Genomic DNA, 22,925 nt, shown 5'->3' on the forward strand with positions numbered 1-22,925 from the left:
TTTAAAATTCGTCAATACGAACTGTTCTGTTTTGACAGATTCTGCCTTTTATTTCGCATTGCCTCTTTTGCTATGTTGGATGAATTTCTTTGATCCACTAATGTCCAGTAGCATTATGCAATGTCCAGAAGTGTTAAGAATGATTGTGTCACCTCTGAATATGTTAATTTTTATTGTGCACTAACCCTCTAATGAGTTGTTTCGAGTTTGGTGTGGAGGAAGTTTTCAAGGATCAAGAGAGGAGTATGATGCAACATGATCAAGGAGAGTGAAAGCTCTAAGCTTGGGGATGCCCCGGTGGTTCACCCCTACATATATCAAGAAGACTCAAGCGTCTAAGCTTGGGGATGCCCAAGGCATCCCCTTCTTCATCGACAACATTATCGGGTTCCTCCCCCGAAACTATATTTTTATTCCATCACATCTTATGTGCTTTGCTTGGAGCGTCGGTTTGTTTTTGTTTTTTGTTTTGTTTGAATAAAATGGATCCTAGCATTCACTTTATAGGAGAGAGACACGCTCCGCTGTAGCATATGGACAAGTATGTCCTTGGTTTCTACTCATAGTATTCATGGCGAAGTTTCTCTTTCGTTAAATTGTTATATGGTTGGAATTGGAAAATGATACATGTAGTAATTGCTATAAATGTCTTGGGTAATGTGATACTTGGCAATTGTTGTGCTCATGATTAAGCTCTTGCATCATATGCTTTGCACCCATTAATGAAGAAATACATAGAGCATGCTAAAATTTGGTTTGCATATTTGGTTTCTCTAAGGTCTAGATAATTTCTAGTATTGAGTTTGAACAACAAGGAAGACGGTGTAGAGTCTTATAATGTTTTCAATATGTCTTTTATGTGAGTTTTGCTGCACTGGTTCATCCTTGTGTTTGTTTCAAATAAACCTTGCTAGCCTAAACCTTGTATCGAGAGGGAATACTTCTCATGCATCCAAAATACTTGACCCAACCACTATGCCATTTGTGTGCACCATACCTACCTACTACATGGTATTTTCCGCCATTCCAAAGTAAATTGCTTGAGTGCTACCTTTAAAATTCCATCATTCACCTTTGCAATATATAGCTCATGGGACAAAATAGCCTTAAAAACTATTGTGGTATTGAATATGTACTTATGCACTTTATCTCTTATTAAGTTGCTTGTTGTGCGATAACCATGTTTACTGGGGACGCCATCAACTACTCTTTGTTGAATTTCATGTGAGTTGCTATGCATGTCCGTCTTGTCTGAAGTAAGAGAGATCTACCACCTTATGGTTAAGCATGCATATTGTTAGAGAAGAACATTGGGCCGCTAACTAAAGCCATGATCCATGGTGGAAGTTTCAGTTTTGGACATATATCCTCAAATCTCATATGAGAAAATTATTAATTGTTGTTACATGCTTATGCATAAAAGAGGAGTCCATTATCTGTTGTCTATGTTGTCCCGGTATGGATGTCTAAGTTGAAGAATAATCAATAGCGAGAAATCCAATGCGAGCTTTCTCCTTAGACCTTTGTACGAGCGGCATAGAGGTACCCCTTTGTGACACTTGGTTAAAACAAGTGCATTGTGATGATCCGGTAGTCCAAGCTAATTAGGACAAGGTGCGGGCACTATTAGTACACTATGCATGAGGCTTGCAACTTATAAGATATAATTTACATGATGCATATGCTTTATTACTACCGTTGACAAAATTGTTTCATGTTTTCAAAATCAAAGCTCTAGCACAAATATAGCAATCGATGCTTTTCCTCTATGGAGGACCATTCTTTTACTTTCAATGTTGAGTCAGCTTCACCTATTTCTCTCCACCTCAAGAAGCAAACACTTGTGTGAACTTGTGCATTGATTTCTACATATTTGCTTATTGCACTTATTATATTACTCTATGTTGACAATATCCATGAGATATACATGTTACAAGTTGAAAGCAACCGCTGAAACTTAATCTTCTTTTGTGTTGCTTCAATGCCTTTACTTTGAATTATTGCTTTATGAGTTAACTCTTATGCAAGACTTATTAATGCTTGTCTTGAAGTGCTATTCATGAAAAGTCTTTGCTTTATGATTCACTTGTTTACTCATGTCATATACATTGTTTTGATCGCTGCATTCACTACATATGCTTTACAAATAGTATGATCAAGATTATGATGGCATGTCACTCCGGAAATTATCCGTGTTATCGTTTTACCTGCTCGGGACGAGCGTAACTAAGCTTGGGGATGCTGATACGTCTCCGACGTATCGATAATTTCTTATGTTCCATGCCACATTATTGATGTTATCTACATGTTTTATGCACACTTTATGTCATATTCGTGCATTTTCCGGAACTAACCTATTAACAAGATGCCGAAGTGCCGCTTGTTGTTTTCTGCGTTTTTGGTTTCGAAATCCTAGTAAGGAAATATTCTCGGAATTGGACGAAATCAACGCCCGGGGGCCTATTTTTCCACGAAGCTTCCGAAGTCCGAAGACGAGACGAAGAGGGGCCACGAGGCAGCCAGAGCATAGGGCGGCGCGGCCCCTGCCCTGGCCGCGCGGCCCTATGGTCTGGGCCCCTCGCGCCGCCTCTTGACCTACCCTTTCGCCTACTTAAAGCCTCCGTGACGAAACCCCCAGTACCGAGAGCCACGATACGGAAAACCTTCCAGAGACGCCGCCAACGCCGATCCCATCTCGGGGGATCCAAGAGATCGCCTCCGGCACCCTGCCGGAGAGGGGAATCATCTCCCGGAGGACTCTACACCGCCATGGTCGCCTCCGGTGTGATGTGTGAGTAGTCTACCCCTGGACTATGGGTCCATAGCAGTAGCTAGATGGTTGTCTTCTCCCCATTGTGCTATCATTGTCGGATCTTGTGAGCTGCCTAACATGATCAAGATCATCTATCCGTAATTCTATATGTTGCGTTTGTTGGGATCCGATGAATAGAGAATACTTGTTATGTTGATTATCAAAGTTATATCTACGTGTTGTTTATGATCTTGCATGCTTTCCGTTACTAGTAGATGCTCGGCCAAGTAGATGCTTGTAACTCCAAGAGGGAGTACTTATGCTCGATAGTGGGTTCATGCCCGCATTGACACCAGGACGATGTGATGAAAGTTCTAAGGTTGTGTTGTGCTTCGTTGCCACTAGGGATAAAACATTGATGCTATGTCTAAGGATGTAGTTTGATTACATTACGCACCATACTTAATGCAATTGTCCGTTGCTTTGCAACTTAATACTCGGAGGGGTTCGGATGATAACTCTGAAGGTGGACTTTTTAGGCATAGATGCAGTTGGATGGCGGTCTATGTACTTTGTCGTAATGCCCAATTAAATCTCACTATACTCATCATGATATGTATGTGCATGGTCATGCCCTCTTTATTTGTCAATTGCCCAACCGTAATTTGTTCACCCAACATGCTTGTTTGTCTTATGGGAGAGACACCTCTAGTGAACTGTGGACCCCGGTCCAATTCTCTTTACTGAAATACAATCTACTGCAATACTTGTTCTACTCGTTTTCACGCAAACAATCATCTTCCACACAATACGGTTAATCCTTTGTTACGACAAGCCGGTGAGATTGACAACCTCACTGTTTCGTTGGGGCAAAGTACTTTGGTTGTGTTGTGCGGGTTCCACGTTGGCGCCGGAATCCCGGTGTTGCGCCGCACTACATCCCGCCGCCATCAACCTTCAACGTGCTTCTTGGCTCCTCCTGGTTCGATAAACCTTGGTTTCTTTCTGAGGGAAAACTTGCTGCTGTGCGCATCATACCTTCCTCTTGGGGTTCCCAACGAACGTGTGAGTTACACGCCATCACACGGCGCTAGTTGTCAAAAGAGAAGAAGAAGGAAAACTCCACGGAGTGCAGAGGCCAGTATATTTCATTAGTTAAGTATTCTGATCGACATTACTACCTTCAGTATCGAGAAGAAGAAGGTAGTACTGCTTATCGAGATACTGAACCGTAGGGTGACACACTTAAAGTTGGATGTTGAAATGGTAGAACTTGAATATGGAATGGAGTTCGAATATTTGTTCGAAGTCCCGGATGAGATCCCGGACATCACGAGGAGTTCCGGAATGGTCCGGAGAATAAGATTCATATATAGGAAGTCATTTTATGTGATTTAAAATGATCCGGAAGGTTCTATGGAAGGTTCTAGAAGGTTCTAGAAAAGTCCGGAAGAAACCACTAAGGAAGGCGGAGTCCCGGAGGGACTCCACCTCCCATGGCCGGCCAACCCTAAGGGGGAGGAGTCCCAAGTGGACTCCCCAAAGGGGGCCGGCCACCCCCCCCACATGGAAGGGGGGAATCCCACCCCAAGTGGGATTCCCACCTTGGGTAGGTTTCCCTATCACATGGAAGGTTTTGGGTTCGGGTCTTATTCGGAGACTTGTAGTCCAACACTTGGGGCTTCCACCTATATAATGAGGGGCCAAGGGGAGGGGGCTGGCCACCCAAACACCACAAGGTGGCCGCACCCCTAGATGGCCGGCGCCCCCCTCTCCCCAAACCCTAGCCGCCCCACTCCTCCTTCTTCCCCGCACGCTTAGCGAAGCTCCGCCGGGATTCTCCACCGCCACCGACACCACGCCGTCGTGTTGTCGGATTCAAGAGGAGCTACTACTTCCGCTGCCCGCTGGAACGGGGAGGTGGACGTCATCTTCATCAACAACCGAACGTGTGACCGAGTACGGAGGTGCTGCCCGTTCGTGGCGCCGTGATCAAGATCTTCTACGCGCTTTTGCAAGCGGCAAGTGAACGTCTACCGCAGCAACAAGAGCCTCATCTTGTAGGCTTTGGAATCTCTTCAAGGGTGAGACTCGATAATCCCCTCGTTGCTACCGTCTTCTAGATTGCATCTTGGCTTGGATTTCGTGTTCGCGGTAGGATTTTTTTGTTTTCTATGCTACGTTATCCTACAGTTTGTGGGCTAAGGAGGATGACTCCACTTCAGTTAACTCTTTGGCAGCATGGTCTATGGTCTGTAGACCAAAACGTCATGGTGGCCTAGGTGTTTTAAACATGGAAATTCAGAATAAAGCCTTATTAATGAAGCAACTACACAAGTTCTACTCCAAAGCGGACATTACATGGGTTAAATTGGTTTGGGCTCTGTATGCGCCAGGTGCTCCTCATGCCCAGTCTAGCAAAGGGTCTTTTTGGTGGAAAGACGGGTTCAGTCTTGTTGGAGATTATCGGAGCATTAGCAGAATTCAGATCGGTAATGGTTCTTCGACGCTATTTTGGAAGGATTTTTGGCATGGTGTGACGAATCTATGTGACAAGTTTCCACGCCTCTTCTCATATGCTTTGAATGAGGATGTGACAGTTGCTGACTTTGTTGGAGATATGCCCAAGAGGCAATAATAAAGTGGTTATTATAATATCTTTGTGTTTATGATAAATGTTTGCATACCATGCTATAATTGTATTAACCGAAACATTGATACATGTGTGTTATGTAAACAACAAGGAGTCCCTAGTAAGCCTCTTGTATAACTAGCTTGTTGATTAATGGATGATCATGGTTTCGTGATCATGAACATTGGATGTTATTAATAACAAGGTTATGTCATTAGTTGAATGATATAATGGACACACACCCAAATGAGCGTAGCATAAGATCAAGTCATTAAGTTCAAATTGCTATAAGCTTTCGATACATAGTTGCCTTAGTCCTTCGACCATGAGATCATATAAATCACTTACACCGGAAGAGTACTTTGATTACATCAAACGCCATTGCGTAAATGGGTGGTTATAAAGATGGGATTAAGTATTTGGAAAGTGTGAGTTGAGGCATATGGATCAATAGTGGGATTTGTCCATCCTGATGACGGATAGATATACTCTGGGCCCTCTCGGTGGAATGTCGTCTGAATAGCTTGCAAGCACATGATTGGATCATGAGAGATGACATATCGCGGTACGAGTAAAGAGTACTTGTCGGTAACGAGGTTGAACAAGGTATGGTGATACCGATGATCAAACCTCGGACAAGTAGAATATCGTGTGACAAAGGGAATTGGCATCGTATGTAAATGGTTCAATCGATCACTAAGTCATCGTTGAATATGTGGGAGCCATTATGGATCTCCAGATCCCGCTATTGGTTATTGCTCGGAGAGGAGTCTCGACCATGTCTGCATAGTTCGCGAACCGTAGGGTGACGCGCTTAAGGTTCGATGTCGCATAAGTAGATTTGAATATGGTATGGAGACAAAGTTTGTTCGGAGTCTCGGATGTGATCCAAGATGTCACGAGGAGGTCCGGAATAGTCCGGAGAATAAGATTCATATAAGGGAAGTTGATTTCTGGGTTTCGGAAATGTTCGGGATTTTTCCGGTGGTTGATCGGAAGGTTCTAGAAGGTTCCGGAGGGGTCCACCATGGGGCCCACGACCTAGGAGGCCTAGCATGGGCCGAGGGGATGCTCCCTGGCCTAATGGGCCAGGGGCACATGGCCCCAAGGCCCAGGCCGGCCAACCCCCTAGGGTTTCCTAGGGGGGATCAACTTGGGGGAGGGGAAAGCCCTCTCCCCCTTCTTGGCCGCCGCCCCCCCCAACCCTAGATGGGAAAGGGGGCCACCTTGGCCGGCTTGCCCCCTATATAAAGAGGGGAGGGGGTGGCCGGCCACACCCCCCATCCATTGCCTCCTCCTCTGGCCGCCTCTCCCTCCACCATACGCTGCTCCGGCTTAGGCGAAGCCCCGCAGCCTTTCTTCCTCCACCTCCACCACCACGCCGTCGTGCTGCTGGATTTTGGAGGAGATCTACCACACCTCCGCTGCCCGCTGGAACGGGAGAGGAAGGAGCTTCATCGACACCATACGCGCGACCGAGTACGGAAGTGCTGCCGGATTGCAGCACCGGGGACGATCGTCTACATCAACAACGAGATTAATCTCGTAGACTTTGGAATCTTCGAGGGTTAGTCTCATCTCCATCTCGTTGCTTCGATCTTGTAGATTAGATCTTGGGTGTTCCATAGATTAGATCTATTGGTTTTATTCGTCTTGCGGTAGGAAAATTTTTGTTTTCTATGCTACGAACCCCATCAGACTTTGCTCAAAACCCGGATATTTTCTCGATGTTTTTTTTTGCCGCTGTCAACCCAAGCTTTTGAAGAACTTCAACAAGTGCAGCAGATTATGGAGAGCTTGGGTATCGATCCAACTATTCATGATTCCCGTATTTTTGTCTGGGGCAGTGATCAGTTTAGTTCTGCCAAATATTACAACTTTTTATTTGCAAGGTTGCCACAAGATCATGCGCTAAACTCTATTTGGAAATCAAAGTGTCTTCCAAAGCTAAGAATCTTTGCTTGGTTATTACTCCAGGATAGGCTTAATACGAAAGATATTATGCAGCGTAAAAATTGGCATATTGAAGAGGGACCTGCGTGTGTTCTATGCACAAATAGCACCTTGGAGACATGTGATCACTTATTTTTTGAGTGCTCCTTTGCTCAAGAGGGGGATTCAGTGGGATTACTCCTTACCCGTCTCTAACCGTTTGCTTCAGGCAAGATCGATGTTCAAGGGGCCTTGCTTTATGGAAATTTTCACCTGCGCTGCATGGAATATATGGAAAGAGAGAAATGAGTACATTTTTAAAAACCAGCCTCCTTCTATGGCACGTTGGAAGGTCAAGTTCAGGAGTGATCTCCTTCTTCATAAGTATAGAGTTAAGGCTGCTATGGTGCAACCTCTTATGGACTGGGTTCTGCATGTTTTTTCTTAATATGTTTTTTCTTTGTTATTATTATTTTCACTACCTTCTCCCTTGATGTACTTCTTGTAGTCTGTACTTGTGTTTGTTGGTTAATATAAAATCTACACCGTAGGGGCTTCCCTACGGTAATTCGGTAAAAAAAAGTCATTTTATAAAAAAATCAAATTGCATGAGCAAGTAATGAACTTTCCTTTCTTGACTGCAAGATTATGCAGTCAAAATCTTCTAGGCGATATAACTCCAGATTCTAAAATAGCATCATAAGCCACACAAAAATTTTGCACTTTCGGTTGCCCAATTTTTTCACACCGGCCTTGTCATGAACAAAAGAATAGTTCTCCCAAACTGGGCCTTGTAGGCCAACGCCTCTGTGTATAATCCTGAGGAGGTGAGTTTTCAAGTGATGCCATCCAGGATGCCCTCTACAAGGTGCACCACATTAATCCTCAACCAAAAATCCACACACTCGGTGAGGTGGTTAGCCGTGATGCCCGCACCGGAGTTGATTTTGGAAATCCAAAATTCTTGGTTGATGCCCTTGTGGACCGGGAAGTCTTGTCATTTGAATTACAACACAATCTAAAATATAATCTTTCCACCAAATAAAGACAAGTTGCGAGCCACGATCACTCAAATAGCCCTTAAACAATATGCAGGGTTCAATCAATCACAAACTATGAGAGGGTCGAAGTGGATCTTGGAGATAGAGATGGTGCTGATGTTGGGGATGATATTGACGTTGATGGAGAGGCCTCTTCCTACGCCAAGGAGGAGTGGTGATGACGGTGGCTTTGATTTCCCCTTACAGGAGGCTCCAGAACAACAGGATATGCCCTCTCACGGAGTATGAGAGGACTTTCGTCTCCACCGCCACCTCCATAAATCGTGGTAAAACATGTTGTAGATTTTCTGGCGAAACATATGCGTCTATAAAAAGGGAGAGCCAAGACGACGTTCGAGGCCCGAATGATCCTGGGTGGTGCGACCTAGCATGGTGGTCGCGCCACATGGTCTCTTCTGAAGCTCATGACTCCTCTCGCTTGCTTATTTCGCCCATAGTCCTTTTCCCAATGAAAAAATTTCATGGTATTTTTATTTTTTCTATTGGACTCCAGAAGGTCCCTGAAACAGCAATATATATATATATAAAGGAGCTTTTTTGCCTCACAGAAATTAAATATCAATGAAGAGAACGTTATAGAAATGTCCCGTAAATCATCTAAAAATTCATAAACAATGGTATATCAATGCAAATATCATTCTAAAGTGATCCTATATATACAAAATGCATGTATCAAGATGTTACACAAAGCTCTAGCAAATTTGTCCAAGTCAATGGCTCCCAGCCCTCCTTTTTCTCTTGGCCTACAAATGATCTTTCAATTAACCATGCATTTCCCTCCTGAAACATTTTGACGATGCACTTATATGCAAAACTTATTCTACTGGTAATATTTTTTATCTCGGTCATACTTGCAGTTACACATGTTGGCTCTTCTGACCGAGTTCATCGTGGACGGAATTTTGTTTCAATTTGTTTTTAATTTATTTTTGCATTTTGCAGAAGTAAGGAAAAGTTATATATCGCCAGGAGTTCTCTACAGGAAAAGTTATACCATTCGGCAAGCCAACGCCGGCCAAGGCATGCATATCCCGTCCGTCCGGTTTCTGTTGCTCACACATACATTTCCTGCCTCCTTGCTTGCTCCAACGCGACATAGCTCATGCATATCTCTCCTGCTCCCTCCTGAGTCATGACGCTGCAAGTATATAAAGCTAACTCAACACAGCTCTCTCCATCTCCCCTAAACACACTCGCACTACGAAACTCGAGCCTAGAACATAGTACTTGCACGCACGCACGCAGACACAAGGATGGCAAGAGCTGGCGCCACGAATGCTGCCGCGGCAGCGTTCCTGCTGGTCCTGCTGACCGTCGCCACCGCCGTCGACGCGGCCGCCGGTAATCAGATGACTGCGACCACTGCTGCTGCTGTCGGTGGTCGCCGTGGTGGCGGCCGGGCTCAGCCGGCGGGGCTGACACAGTGCGTAGCCGGGTGCGGCGACACGGCCACGTCCTGCCTCCTCGACTGCTACGAGAAGCCGCCCGCCGGGAAGCTGCTGCCCGTCTGCCTCCTCGACTGCACCAACGCCGCCATGTTCTGCGCCACCGACTGCTCCACCAAGAACCTCAACTAGCTAATCAACCCATCGATTAATACATCCGGCTAATGATGAACTATATGTAGCTTCGGTCGTACGTATAGCCGTACCATCTTATAAGCAACCAGTTATACAAATCATCCACACGCAAGGACATATATACTACATAATCTGGTCCTCGACTACTATGTCACAGCTGCATTTCATCAAGACACTAGCTTGTACGCATGGTATTGTGATGGAATGTAAGCGATGTTAATTTACGACAGTTATTCAGTGATCTACGGTGTCATTACAGTGTTTTATTGGCGCCTGTTCTGTATTTCGGAATGAAGTGAGTACATTTTCGAGACAGCGTATATTCAGAGTACTGGGGATTGAACAACCTACCGGCCCACATAAATGAAGCCCATGGGCGTAAACACTAACTATGCAGACGGACACGTCCGTGAAATCCGCTCCATTAATCACATAAGCCGTGTTAGCTAATTCCCTTGTCCGTGGAGTCCGTATTAACAAGTTGGCATATCCACGGACGTCCACCGGTCGCTCGCGGACGTCGATGGGGGGGAGAAACAGACCTTTCTCACCGGATTCATGATCTCCTCCTCCTCAGCAATTTCTTGGATCAATTGCAACAAGGGGAGGGATCAGACCTGCTCCTTGCCCTCTAGGTTGACGCTGATACCTCCGCACTCCCTTGCCGAGCGGGGTCGGGCGGTGGCCGGCGGCCAGTGCCTCGCCGGCGGAGACCTTCTCGTAATCTTCGATGAGCTCCTACCTGAGGTAGAGGGGAGGCACTGGGAGGAGCGGAGGAGTGTGGAGGGCGGAGGGCGGCGACGAGCTGGGCGCAGGCTAGCGGCGAGGAGCGGGGCGCCGGCCCAGCAGTGGCGAACGGCGTGCCGCCGTGTCCTATCGAGGGGGATGGAGAATTGGAGATACTGCTGTTTCGTTCTTCCTTGTTTTTTTTTCGCTGGACAGATGGGCCTGGCAGGCTCAACGGACGCTGTCCGTGAGTCCGTATAAAATACACGGCCGGTCCGTGATGTCGTTTAGCTGTTTTGACGGACACGGACAAGCAGACTTCACGGACGTCCGCGTCCATCTACATCCTGAGTAAACACCTTACACCTGAACCGGCTCTTCTGTGTGGGCTTAATGGGCTTTTAGGCCAGGTTCAGGACCATGTATGAGAGTTCAATTCCGACGAACGGAAGTGGGGAACCCAGGCGAAGCTGCACGGAGGGAGATGGGGAAGAAGGGCAAGGCGGCGGCGAGGGAGCGGCGGGAGCAGCGGCGGCAGGAGGTCACCCTACTCCGCGCCGTCCCCTACGAGCCCGGACAGCGGTGGTGGGACGGCCTCGCGCCTGAGCGCGCCGTGGCGGTGGTGACGGGGGCCAACCGCGGCATAGGCTACGAGATCTCCCGCCAGCTCGCCCACCACGGCCTCCACGTCGTCCTCGCCTCGCGCGACGCGGCGCGCTGCCAGGAAGCCGCAGAGAGGCTCCTCCGGGAAGCGGCGGCGGCGGGGGACGCGAGCGTGTACGTGGAGTGGCGGCAGCTCGACGTGACGGACGCCGCGTCCGTGGAGGCCTTCGCGGCCTGGACGGCGCGAACCCACGGCGGCATCCATATCCTTGTGAGCCCGTGCTTCTTAGCCCCACTGTTTTGCGTGTTAACCTCGTATCAAGCGATCAGTCAACTGCTCTGCTTCCTCCAACTATGAAAAGCTCCAGTTGGGCTTACTACCAAAGCTCTTCACGTTTTGTCTCGATTCGATCGATATCATACACGAACTCAATTTTAGTTCTTAATGTTACCCGTATCAGCTCTATCCAGTGAGTAGTTAGGTAATCTAAGGGAGCGGCTGAAAAATACTAGGGCCTAATTGCCTAAACTGTACTGAATATTTATATTAAAAAAAACCTTATGATTCCTTGAGGTCTGAATATTAAGCAGAAAAATGGTTAGACATGTGCAGTGTGAAAATGAGTATTCAATTTTATACATGTGAAATTTAGGGAAATGAATCCTAGATTTACTCTGCTTTACCCAAACAGAAACAAGGAGAGACCAGTAACTTCAGTAGGTAGGCAGATGTTTGTCTGGACTTCTTTGGTAATCCTGCTACAGGTTAACAATGCAGGTGTCAACTTCAACAGAGGAGCAGATAACTCTGTTCAATTTGCTGACCAAGTTATCGAGACAAATTATTTTGGTACAAAACGGATGATTGAAGCCATGATGCCATTATTCAAACCTTGTCCGTATGGTGGCCGTATAGTGAATGTGAGCTCAAGGCTTGGTAGGGCCGATGGCAGACGCAATGTAAGTTCTGTAGACAGCTTCCTGTTTCTCCAAAGTGATCCATTATGACCTTCCAAATATGCATTAGAATTGTTGCTAATGATTTCTACTGTCTAACCCATCAGAGAATTGGTGATGCAAGCCTAAGAGAGCAACTATTAAGCGATGATCGTTTGTCTGAGGAGTTGATTGATGGGATGGTCATGAAATTCCTTGAACAAGTGAAGCAAGATACTTGGTCCTCCATCGAGTGGCCTCAAATGTACACGGACTATTCAGTCTCAAAGCTCGCTGTAAATGCATATACAAGATTCGTGGCAAGGAGGCTTTTGGACAGGCCTGAAGGCCAAAAGATTTACATCAACTGCTTCTGTCCTGGCTGGGTAAAGACAGCTATGACTGGTTGGGAAGGGAATATTTCAGCTGAAGAAGGTGCTGATACTGCAGTTTGGCTCGCCCTATTACCCCAGGAACAGTCTACTATTGGCAAGTTCTTTGCCGAGAGACGTGAGATGAACTTCTGAGGTGACTAGTTTTTACCTCGTTATACTCACAGCTACAGGTAGGCATTTTCCATAGTTTGCCGCAGGCTACAGGTAGAGAAAGCCATGACTTGTATGTTCAAACTGCTTTGTAGCTCGCTTGCACTTATTGAAATGGGAATTGGAAGTATTCACATCTACTCATGTTAAAGGTCCTGTGAGTTGTCTTAAAAAAAATTTGCACGGTGAAGGGCGTTAGAATGGAGATGTGTTGATATCTTTTCTGTTATTACATGCAGTAACTGGTTCATCCTTCAGAATCACTGTTCTGATGCTTACCATTTGACCATGCCTATGTGATCTATCTAGGTGATATATGGCTGGCACTATGGGGGTCTGTTGAAGAGCGACCCAGATGTTGAATGACTCCAGGTGGTGGTCAAAGACCACTGAAGCATCACATCGATGGAAGGCCCATGCTCTCTAATTTTCCCAATAAATGAGATCATACCAAGTGTCTCCTGGCCATGAATGAATGAAGTGGCAGAAAAAGGGGAATGTTCACCAGGACCACCAGAATGGCAGCAGGGTGGCACGAGCAATGCTGGCAGGTTCCTCCCCGTACCGCAGCAATGACCTGGACTGACTGAAGTTGCAGATCGCATCATCAAGATTTAGGCTGGATCGCAGACAACTTCACTATCAATTCGCCGCTGTTTGTCTCTCGCCCAGATGTGTTTTGAGTGGTTTTGCCAGGGTTTTGGGTCTTAAAACCGAGGTGAAGTCTATACAACTCTCCATGGAGTGTATAATGCTGCACCAACCAGATAGACTAACTGGCCAAGTGCTTGCAAGATTTACAGATGCGGTATCTGCGCGGCAAGCACATGGAGGATCATATTTGGGGAAGGTCGAACAGGTTGCAAACCTGTAAGCATGTGTGGAAGAAAGGCGTCAGAGTCAATGAACAGACGGCCAGATAACCTTATCTTCCCTATGTGTAGATGGATAGCATATGGACATATCCGGCCAGGCATATGCACCATTGACTGTACCCTGTGCACTGAATCGGTCAGCCGGCCCTGCAGGGAAATTCCGGAGCTAGCTAGGCCGGAGAGCAAGATGATGGTGGCTGGCTGGCTGCCTAGCTGGGCCTTGAATGCGCCGTATCCTGTGGGCGCCATCGGTTTGTTTGGATGGTCTGCTGCTGGGAGTGAGAAGCGTTGCGTTGCTGTCCAAGACCATCTGTCTAGCTTGCATTCTTGCTCACGTGCGGTGCTTGGGTTTCTGGAGCTAGATCGTACGCTTTGTCTTCCTTGACCCTATCCTGCGTTATGGGATGGAGCTGCACTGCACTTGGACGACTTGTTCCTGCGTATAGCTTCGGTTCTGGCTAGCTACTGTTCTGGATGTTTTGATTTTGGTCTGTGCAAGAATCGTTTCCTCCCGCATCTTGAATCTTGATCATAGATCTTGATCGCTCGGGAGAGGATAGTGGATTCATGTTCGACATCGATCCGCTGTGAGTGTGGGACGAGTTAACAAAATGTGCGCTGCACTGATACTGTTTTGCGGTTAACCATCTGTACCAAAAGGCTTTGATGATGCTTCTGCTGTAGTACGTAGTACAGTAGTATGCAGCTAGCTTAGGCTTAGGTTAAGGCTTAGATGTACTAAGTCAACATGGGCCAACAATGCTAGGTGCAGTGCAATGCATCATTGCCTGGATGTCTGGTCAGGCCCAGTGCCAGATGCCAGGGGGACAGGTTCATCCGACAATTACTAAGTTGATGATTAGAGATAACAGGATGACACCTAGAGCTAACCCTCTGTTGCAAGTTCGCAAAACATGCATGCCAGGGGACACGGTCACCATTATACGAGCGCCGTAACTATCGAATTCGTTTGTGTGATTTGTGCTAACGGGGAAAGAGGCCACGTGCTCATGGACAAGAGTACAGAATATAATGTATCATATTGGTAGCAACACTGTTTCTTCTAAATCTTATAAAGTCCCAGCTTAAATCTGTCAGAAAGTTGATATGGCCGAGTTGGTCTAAGGCGCCAGATTAAGGTTCTGGTCCGAAAGGGCGTGGGTTCAAATCCCACTGTCAACATTCCATTTTTTTTATTTTTCTTTAATATTTTTTTATTTCTGTAGGTCTGTGCACAACAGGATTAACAGTTTCTACATGCACTAAATAACTTGTTTTATTTTTCATATATATTCCAAAAGTATTTTCCTATATTCCAATAGATACAGGTATATCGATCCATTGAAATTTTGATGCCTATATATGCTGCCAATTCTCAAAATCTCTTTCGAAAAACTCTGAAAATCACAACATCACACATCTGATTAGCATGCCAAATTTCAAACATATACTAGTACATGTTTTAAGATAAGGAATTTATAACTTTGTCACAGTGTCTTTTGTATATGCTCAAGTAACAAGAGTATATGCTTAAAAATTATGGTAAGTGTACGTGTTGACATCTTTGGGCCTCAGCCATCACCCATCAACATTCCATTTTTTTTATTTTTCTTTAATATTTTTTTTATTTCTGTAGGTCTGTGCACAACAGGATTAACAGTTTCTACATGCACTAAATAACTTGTTTTATTTTTCATATATATTCCAAAAGTATTTTCCTATATTCCAATAGATACAGGTATATCGATCCATTGAAATTTTGATGCCTATATATGCTGCCAATTCTCAAAATCTCTTTCGAAAAAACTCTGAAAATCACAACATCACACATCTGATTAGCATGCCAAATTTCAAACATATACTAGTACATGTTTTAAGATAAGGAATTTATAACTTTGTCACAGTGTCTTTTGTATATGCTCAAGTAACAAGAGTATATGCTTAAAAATTATGGTAAGTGTACGTGTTGACATCTTTGGGCCTCAGCCATCACCCATCAGCTCGATGATAGGTGTCAGCAAGCGTACAAACGGCTGCTAATGGTCTAGCTAAAACAATTCCCCGAAACGGGAACTGTCCGTGGCATAATAGAAGGATAAACATATGTAAAGCCGTCGATCAGCATGTGACGTAGTCTTGGCTGATGATTGAGTGGGTCATATACTCGTATGTATCTTTTGAGCTGTCACTGTTATGAGCGAACCGTGTCTTTTTTGGGTTCATGTCTTTATCAGGTCATATACTCACTGTCTCACTCCAACATATATAACAAATGTCGTGATTTTATTTAAAGATCGGAGATTGTACGTACTTAGCAGGAGTGGCATCACATTGTTTGTACAGAGACATATCTCCATAACTTTGTACGTTTTCATGCCAACTCCGGTGTATTTCGGACATAACTTGTGTTCGTTTCAGTTTATTTGTGTGGGACCACAGACATAAAAATCAGCCGATCCACGCCTATTATCCGTTTGCATTGGGCCCTGCCCCAGCGGAGGGACATATTTTTTTATTATAGAAATTACATTCATAGGAAATCGTAATTTGCATTGATTTAAAAACATGAATAACCATTGAAAAATAAATCGGGGCTGAGCCCCATGCCTATTCTACTAGTCGTCAATGTCGTCCTGCTTCAGATCGACGATCGTAGGCATTGCCCACGGCCAGTCCAGTGCTGGCGCAGGCAGATAGTGGACCACCGATGGAGGAGGAGGCACTTCCGCTAGTGTTTGGTTCTCGTAAGGCGCCTAGGAAGGCAGTAGGTACGTCGTTAGAGGAGGTGGGGATAGGTCGGGGCTTGCACAGACCACGGGTCCCACGGCAATGGTGGCGACGCCACGCTCGAGGCTGCCATGACCGCCCTCAGGGCCTCCTGCTCTGATAGGCTAGTATGCATTACTGTCGCGGCATAGTGCGGCGGTGCTTGCGGCGGGGGCGGCGGAGGCCGCTCTTGCGAAGCCTTCATGGCCAACCTCAATGCTTTCTCCCTTCTGGCATGAGGGGGGAGCTCATCCACCCGGCACTCCTCGTTGGCCTTCTCCACGAGGTAGTACTTCGTGTCGTCCCTCTCCTCCTCTCCCAAGATTTGTTCTTCTTCCCAACGTAGTTGTACTCGTTATTGTAGAGGAACCCCGCTCGACGCCTCGGATCCCATTCGAGGTGGCCGAACGAGTCCCACATCGGAGAGTCAATGCCCTAAGCGGGGTCAACGAGGAGGTCTGGCGGTAAAAGGGCTCTACGTCCGGAAATCTCCTGCCACCGCTCCCAGCCATGTGGTGGCACTGATGGCATGGAACTCTCCGATGGCTGAGGTGCTAGCCACCAGGAAGGTGGACATTGTTCCACCTAGGGGCGTACGACGTGCGCTCCCGCGCTCCGGGTATAAGGCTGATGTCTACTCACGCTTCTTTTCCCGTAGACAGTGTTGGGCCTCCAAGAGCAGAGGTTTGTAGAATAGCAGCAAGTTTTCCCTTAAGTGGATCACCCAAGGTTTATCGAACTCAGGGAGAAAGAGGTCAAAGATATCCCTCTCAAGCAACCCTGCGATCACAATGCAAGAAGTCTCTTGTGTCCCCAACACACCTAATACACTTGTCAGATGTATAGGTGCACTAGTTTGGCGAAGAGATAGTGAAATACAAGTGGTATGAATGAATATGAGCAAGAGTAACGGCGCTGTAAAAATAGCTTGTCAGGCGTGCAGCTGACGTGGGAGATATTGCATGAAGTAAAGATGCGAGAGAACAAGAAATAAGCGATGATTGCAGTATTTGGAAACAAGGCCTAGGGATCATACTTTCACTAGTGGACACTCTCAACATTGATCACATAATAAAACCACTCTACACTCTCTTGTTGGATGATGAACACCATTAATTGTGTAGGGCTTACAAGAGCACCTCAATGCCGGAGTTAATAAGCTCCACAACATTCAATGTTCATATTTAAATAACCTTAGAGTGCATGATAGACCAACGCAATTATACCAAGTACTAACATAGCATGCACACTATCACCATCATACTATGAAAGGAGGAATAGATCACATCAATACCATCATAGTAATAGTTAACTTCATAATCTACAAGAGATCACAATCATAAACTACGCCAAGTACTACATGATGCACACACTGTCACTATTACATCATGGAGGAGGAATAGAGTACTTTAATAACATCACTACAGTAGCACATAGATTAATAGTGATACAAAGCTCATCATATGAATCTCAATCATGTAATGCAGCTCATGAGATCATTGTATTGAAGTACATGGGAGAGAGATTAACCACATAGCTACCGGTACAGCCCTTAGCCTCGAGGGAGAACTACTCCCTCCTCATGGGAGACAGCAGCGGTGATGAAGATGGCGGTGGTGTCGATGGAGATGCCTTCCGGGGGCACTTCCCCGTCCCGGCGGCGTGCCGGAACAAAGACTCCTATCCCCCAGATCTTGGCTTCGGGATGGCGGCGGCTCTGGAAGGTTTCTCGTACCGTGGCTTATTCGTCTCGAAGATTTAGGTCAGGGGGCTTCTTATAGGCGAAGAGTCAGAGTCGGAAGGGCTGCGGTGGCTCCACACAATAGGGGGGGCGCCCCCCTGGGCCGCGCCGGCCACCTGTGTGGTGGGCCTGTGGCTCTCCTCTGGTCCCTCTCGGGTGTTCTGGAAGCTTCGTGGAATTATAAGATGCTGGGCGTTGATTTTGTCCAATTCCGAGAATATTTTCTTACTAGGATTTCTGAAACCAAAACAGCAGAAAACAGGAACTGGCACTTCGGCATCTCGTCAATAGGTTAGTTCCAGAAAACGCATCAAAACGATATAAGTGTAAACAAAACATGCAGGTATTGTCATAAAACAAGCATGGAACATCAGAAATAATAGATACGTTGGAGACGTATCAGCATCCCCAAGCTTAGTTCCTACTCGTCCTCGAGTAGGTAAACGATAACAAAGATAATTTCTGAAGTGACATGCTACCAACACAATCTTGATCCAATAATGATGTAAAGCATATGAACTGAGATCAAATCACTCAAAGCAAATATCTATATTGATATAAGAGATGATAATTCAAGAGTTAAACAAGCTAGAAGTTTTCATGAACTATTGCTTTAAAGACATGAAACAGTACAAAGTTCATTAAAGATGTGTTAAGTATCCAGCGTAGAAGTTCTATCCTTCATTCCAAGCATCAAGTAAATTTTCACAACATAAGAAGGATTCAGTCAAGTAGACATAAACATGAACGTCATGAAACAACTGTTTCGAAGTCTACTCAACCGGTGAGCGCAAGTATTTGGCATTGGCACCAGGATGTTATGGCATAAAGAACGTTAATGGGGGTTTGGAAGGCCAAATGGAAGAAAGTCTTACAAAGCTATAAGTGATCATTAGACAAGAGGAAGCCTTATGATCGAAGCTATGCAAGGAGTAGTGATTGCCATGCAACGGATGCACATAGAGCTACATGTATATGAAAGCTCTCCAATGGAACTAGTGGGGGTGCATCCAACTTGGTTGCTCACGAAGACCTAGAGCACTTTTGAGGAAGCTCATAATTGGAATATACAACCCAAGTTCTATAGTGTAAATTCCCCACATAGTTATACTAGTAAAACATGAAAACTCTCTCATATGAAGTGTAGGTGCTAAACATGAGCACAAATGATGACTATGAATATGCAGGTGCTAAAACATGAGCACAAGTGTGGATAAAAGATAGTAATGCTGCCCCCTTTTTCTTTATTCCTTTTTTTCTTTCTTTTTCTTTTTCTTTTCTATTTTTTCTTTCTTTTCTTTTTTCTCTTTTTGATGGCCTCCATGGCTCTTTTCACTTTTAGGGGCAACATCCTAATATGACAACACACTTTTTGGTACAAATAACTCATAATGAATAGAACATGATGTATAAAACTGTATGCCTCTGCCAGTGTAGCAGGATGTGCAATGATCTAGCGTAACATGGGTAAACCACACATCAGCTGTATAGAATCATGCAAAGCAATATATAAATAATGAATGACAACATGGCATGTAATGTAAAATGGAAGTTGCATGGCAATATATCTCGGAACAGCTATGGAAATGTCGTGGTAGGTAGGTATGGTGGCTGTTTTGAGGAGATGTATGGGCTTATGTGTAGGAGAACAAGAGAAAGTCCTCCCACGGGTTTGGATGTACCGGCGAAGTATGCACAATTCTCAATGTGAATAAAAGGTAATGCACAGTACCGAAGAGGCTAGCAAATTTGGATGCTGGAAGTGCCAAAAACCGTAGCTTAACATTAGTCAAAAAGAACTCACAAGCTTATTGCAAACATCTAGCAGGTTCAACATTAAGAGCATGATTAAAATTTACTCCAAGGAGGGCCGTTCACGGTGGCACAAGTACCCCGCTAGCTCCTCGACCTTCAAGACAACTTAGTTATTATGATGAACTCTCAGACATGGAAAGCTATCAAGTCCAACTACACCTTCAACTATTTAAGTAGAGTTTGTAGTACGGCACAAGCTTAAAGACAACAATCCACTACTAATCTTAACTTATTCATCCATCAAGCTTTACCATCTAAATACCTCAAAACATTTGCAAAGAATCAAGTTATCAAAGCTCAATGATCTACAAGATTATCCAAGTGTTTCATTATACCACTACCACATGTAGCATTTTCTGTTTCCAACCTTCGCCATGAACATTAAAAGTAAAGCTAAGAACACTAGTGTTCATATGAACAAGCGGAGCGTGTCTCTCTCCCACACAAGCATTTATTCAGAGAATGAAAATAACAAACACGAAAATAAAAGCACACAGACGCTCCAAGTAAAGTACATAAGATGTGACGGAATAAAAATATTGTTTCAATAGAAGAAACCTGATAAATTGTTGATGAAGAAGGGGATGCCTTGGGCATCCCCAAGCTTAGATGCTTGAGTCTTCTTGAAATATGCAGGGATGAACCACGGGGGCATCCCCAAGCTTAGACTTTTCACTCTTCTTAATCATATATCATCCTCCTCTCTTGACCCTTGAAAACTTCCTCCACACCAAACTCAAAACAAACTCATTAGAGGGTTAGTGCATAATCAAAAATTCACATTTTCAGAGGTGACACAATCATTCTTAAAACTTCTGGACATTGCACAAAGCTACTGGAATTCAATGGAACAAAGAAAGCCATCCAACATAGCAAAAGAAGCAATGCGAAATAAAAGGCAGAATCTGTCAAAACAGAACAGTCCGTAAAGACGAATTTTTTAGAGGCACTGGACTTGCTCAGATGAAAATTCTCAAATTGAATGAAAGTTGCGTACATATCTGAGGATCACGCACGTAAATTGGCAGATTTTTCTGAGTTACCTACAGAGAACACTGCTCAAATTCGTGACAACAAGAAATCTGTTTCTGCGCAGTAATCCAAATCTAGTATCATCTTTACTATCAAAGACTTTACTTGGCACAACAATGCAATAAAATAAAGATAAGGAGAGGTTGCTACAGTAGTAACAACTTTCAAGACACAACAAAACAGTAGCAAAATAAAACATGGGTTATCTCCCAAGAAGTGCTTTCTTTATAGCCATTAAGATGGGCTCAATAATTTTAATGATGCACTCGCAAGAAATAAGAGTTGAAGCAAAAGAGAGCATCAAGAAGCAAATTCAAAACACATTTAAGTCTAACCCACTTCCTATGAAAAGGAATCTTGTAAATAAACAAATTCATGAAGCATAATGCAACAAGCATAGAAAGATAAAACAAGTGCAGCTTCAATATTTTCAGCAAAAAGAGAGGTGTTTTAGCAACATGAAAATTTCTACCACGATATTTTCCTCTCTCATAATAATATCCAGTAGCATCATGAGCAAACTCAACAATATAACTATCACACGAAGCATTCTTATCATGAGTTACATGCATAAAATTATTACTACTCCCAACATAAGCATAGTCATTCTTATTAATTGTAGTGGGAGCAAATTCAACAAAGTAGCTATCATTATTATCAAATATAGGAGGCATAGTATAATCATAATAAAATTTGTCCTCCATAGTAGGCGGCACCAAAAGACCACTATCATTATATTCATCATAAATAGGAGGCAAAGTATCATCAAAGTAAATTTTCTCCTCAATGCTTGGGGGACTAAAAATATCATGCTCATCAAAACCAGCTTCCCCAAGCTTAGAATTTTCCGTAGTATTAGCAACAATGGTGTTCAAAGCGTTCATACTAATATCATTGCTACTAGCATGCAAATAAGGTTCCATAGGTTTTTTAATTTTCGCACCAAACAATCCATGTCTTAACTCAGGAAATAGCTTCAAAAGCTCACTGTTACTTTCCATTATGCCTAACTAGTGAAATAAAAACAAGAAACAAAAAGATGCAATTGCAGGATCTAAAGGAAATAGCTTCGAGCACTTACAACGGCAACGAGAAAATAACTTAGTTACCTGGGACCGGAGTGTGAGTGCCTTTTACCTTTCCTCCCCGACAACGGCGCTGAAAATAGCTTGATGTCTACTCACGCTTCTTTTCCTGTAGACAGTGTTGGGCCTCCAAGAGTAGAGGTTTGTAGAACAGCAGCAAGTTTTCCCTTAAGTGGATCACCCAAGGTTTATCGACTCAGGGAGGAAGAGGTCTGTTGGGGGAATAACCCCCGGTTTAATGTTCTTACCGGAAACAAAGGTGGGAGTTTGGGCTAAGTGAAGCTAAGCCGGTATCCCAAAGGGGGTATGCCGGAACCCGGTAAAGAAGATACCGGAGAGAAGGGCCTGTCGGCAGGACTGGTCAAAGATTCTCTTCAGAGCAAAAAGACAAGGATGAGCTAAGCAAAGTGGCTTTAATCGGAGCCCCGGCGCCAAAGAGAGAGATGACGCCGAAAGAAGCCGGAGGACGTCGCCGTTCCCGATTAAAGAGGACCCCGGCGTCATCTGTGGTTAAAGTAGCTTTGTAAAGTAGTTTGTCCAGTCAAAGATGCCATTAGGGTTCCTTGTTCTGTAAGCCACCCTCTCCCCTATATAAGGAGAGGGGGTACTGCCTCATACGGGCGCGTGTCCACAGAAGGGATTAGACGATAGAACTTGTATTCAAGCACCTGTAACCATGTTGAGATCAATGAAGCTTGCGAGCTAGTAAAGAGTTCTTCCTCTTGTCTCTCTTCTTGCATACCGGCCTTTGGTTGTGTTCTTGAGGAAAGCATCCGGAAGTTCATCCCATCTAGTCGCAAACCCTCCCCCGAATCCTCTAGCGTCCATTCGGCCCCAATCTAAG

The 22,925-nt window shown here is 44.8% G+C and overlaps 1 protein-coding gene and 1 non-coding gene across 4 annotated transcripts; both read left to right on the forward strand.

The window, feature by feature from the left end:
* Positions 1–11,167: 11,167 nt before the first annotated feature.
* LOC124666207 (carbonyl reductase [NADPH] 1-like) lies at positions 11,168–13,991 on the forward strand. 3 transcript variants are annotated; one of them, XM_047203558.1, is made up of 4 exons: positions 11,168–11,557; positions 12,052–12,246; positions 12,351–12,787; positions 13,077–13,991. In XM_047203558.1, the coding sequence occupies exons 1-3, from the start codon at positions 11,168–11,170 to the stop codon at positions 12,747–12,749; spliced, it is 984 nt and encodes a 327-aa protein (XP_047059514.1). In that variant the 3' UTR covers positions 12,750–12,787; positions 13,077–13,991. The 3 variants fall into 3 exon arrangements, with proteins under 3 accessions (XP_047059514.1, XP_047059513.1, XP_047059512.1); XM_047203557.1 differs by having other exon boundaries at positions 12,351–12,750; XM_047203556.1 differs by lacking the exon at positions 13,077–13,991 and having other exon boundaries at positions 12,351–12,901.
* Positions 13,992–14,743: 752 nt separating this feature from the next.
* Positions 14,744–14,824, forward strand: TRNAL-AAG. Its single transcript has one exon. It is a non-coding gene; the product is annotated as a tRNA-Leu (tRNA).
* Positions 14,825–22,925: the final 8,101 nt, after the last annotated feature.

Source organism: Lolium rigidum, chromosome 6 (genome assembly GCF_022539505.1).
Source record: "Lolium rigidum isolate FL_2022 chromosome 6, APGP_CSIRO_Lrig_0.1, whole genome shotgun sequence".
Taxonomy (NCBI): Eukaryota; Viridiplantae; Streptophyta; class Magnoliopsida; order Poales; family Poaceae; genus Lolium; species Lolium rigidum.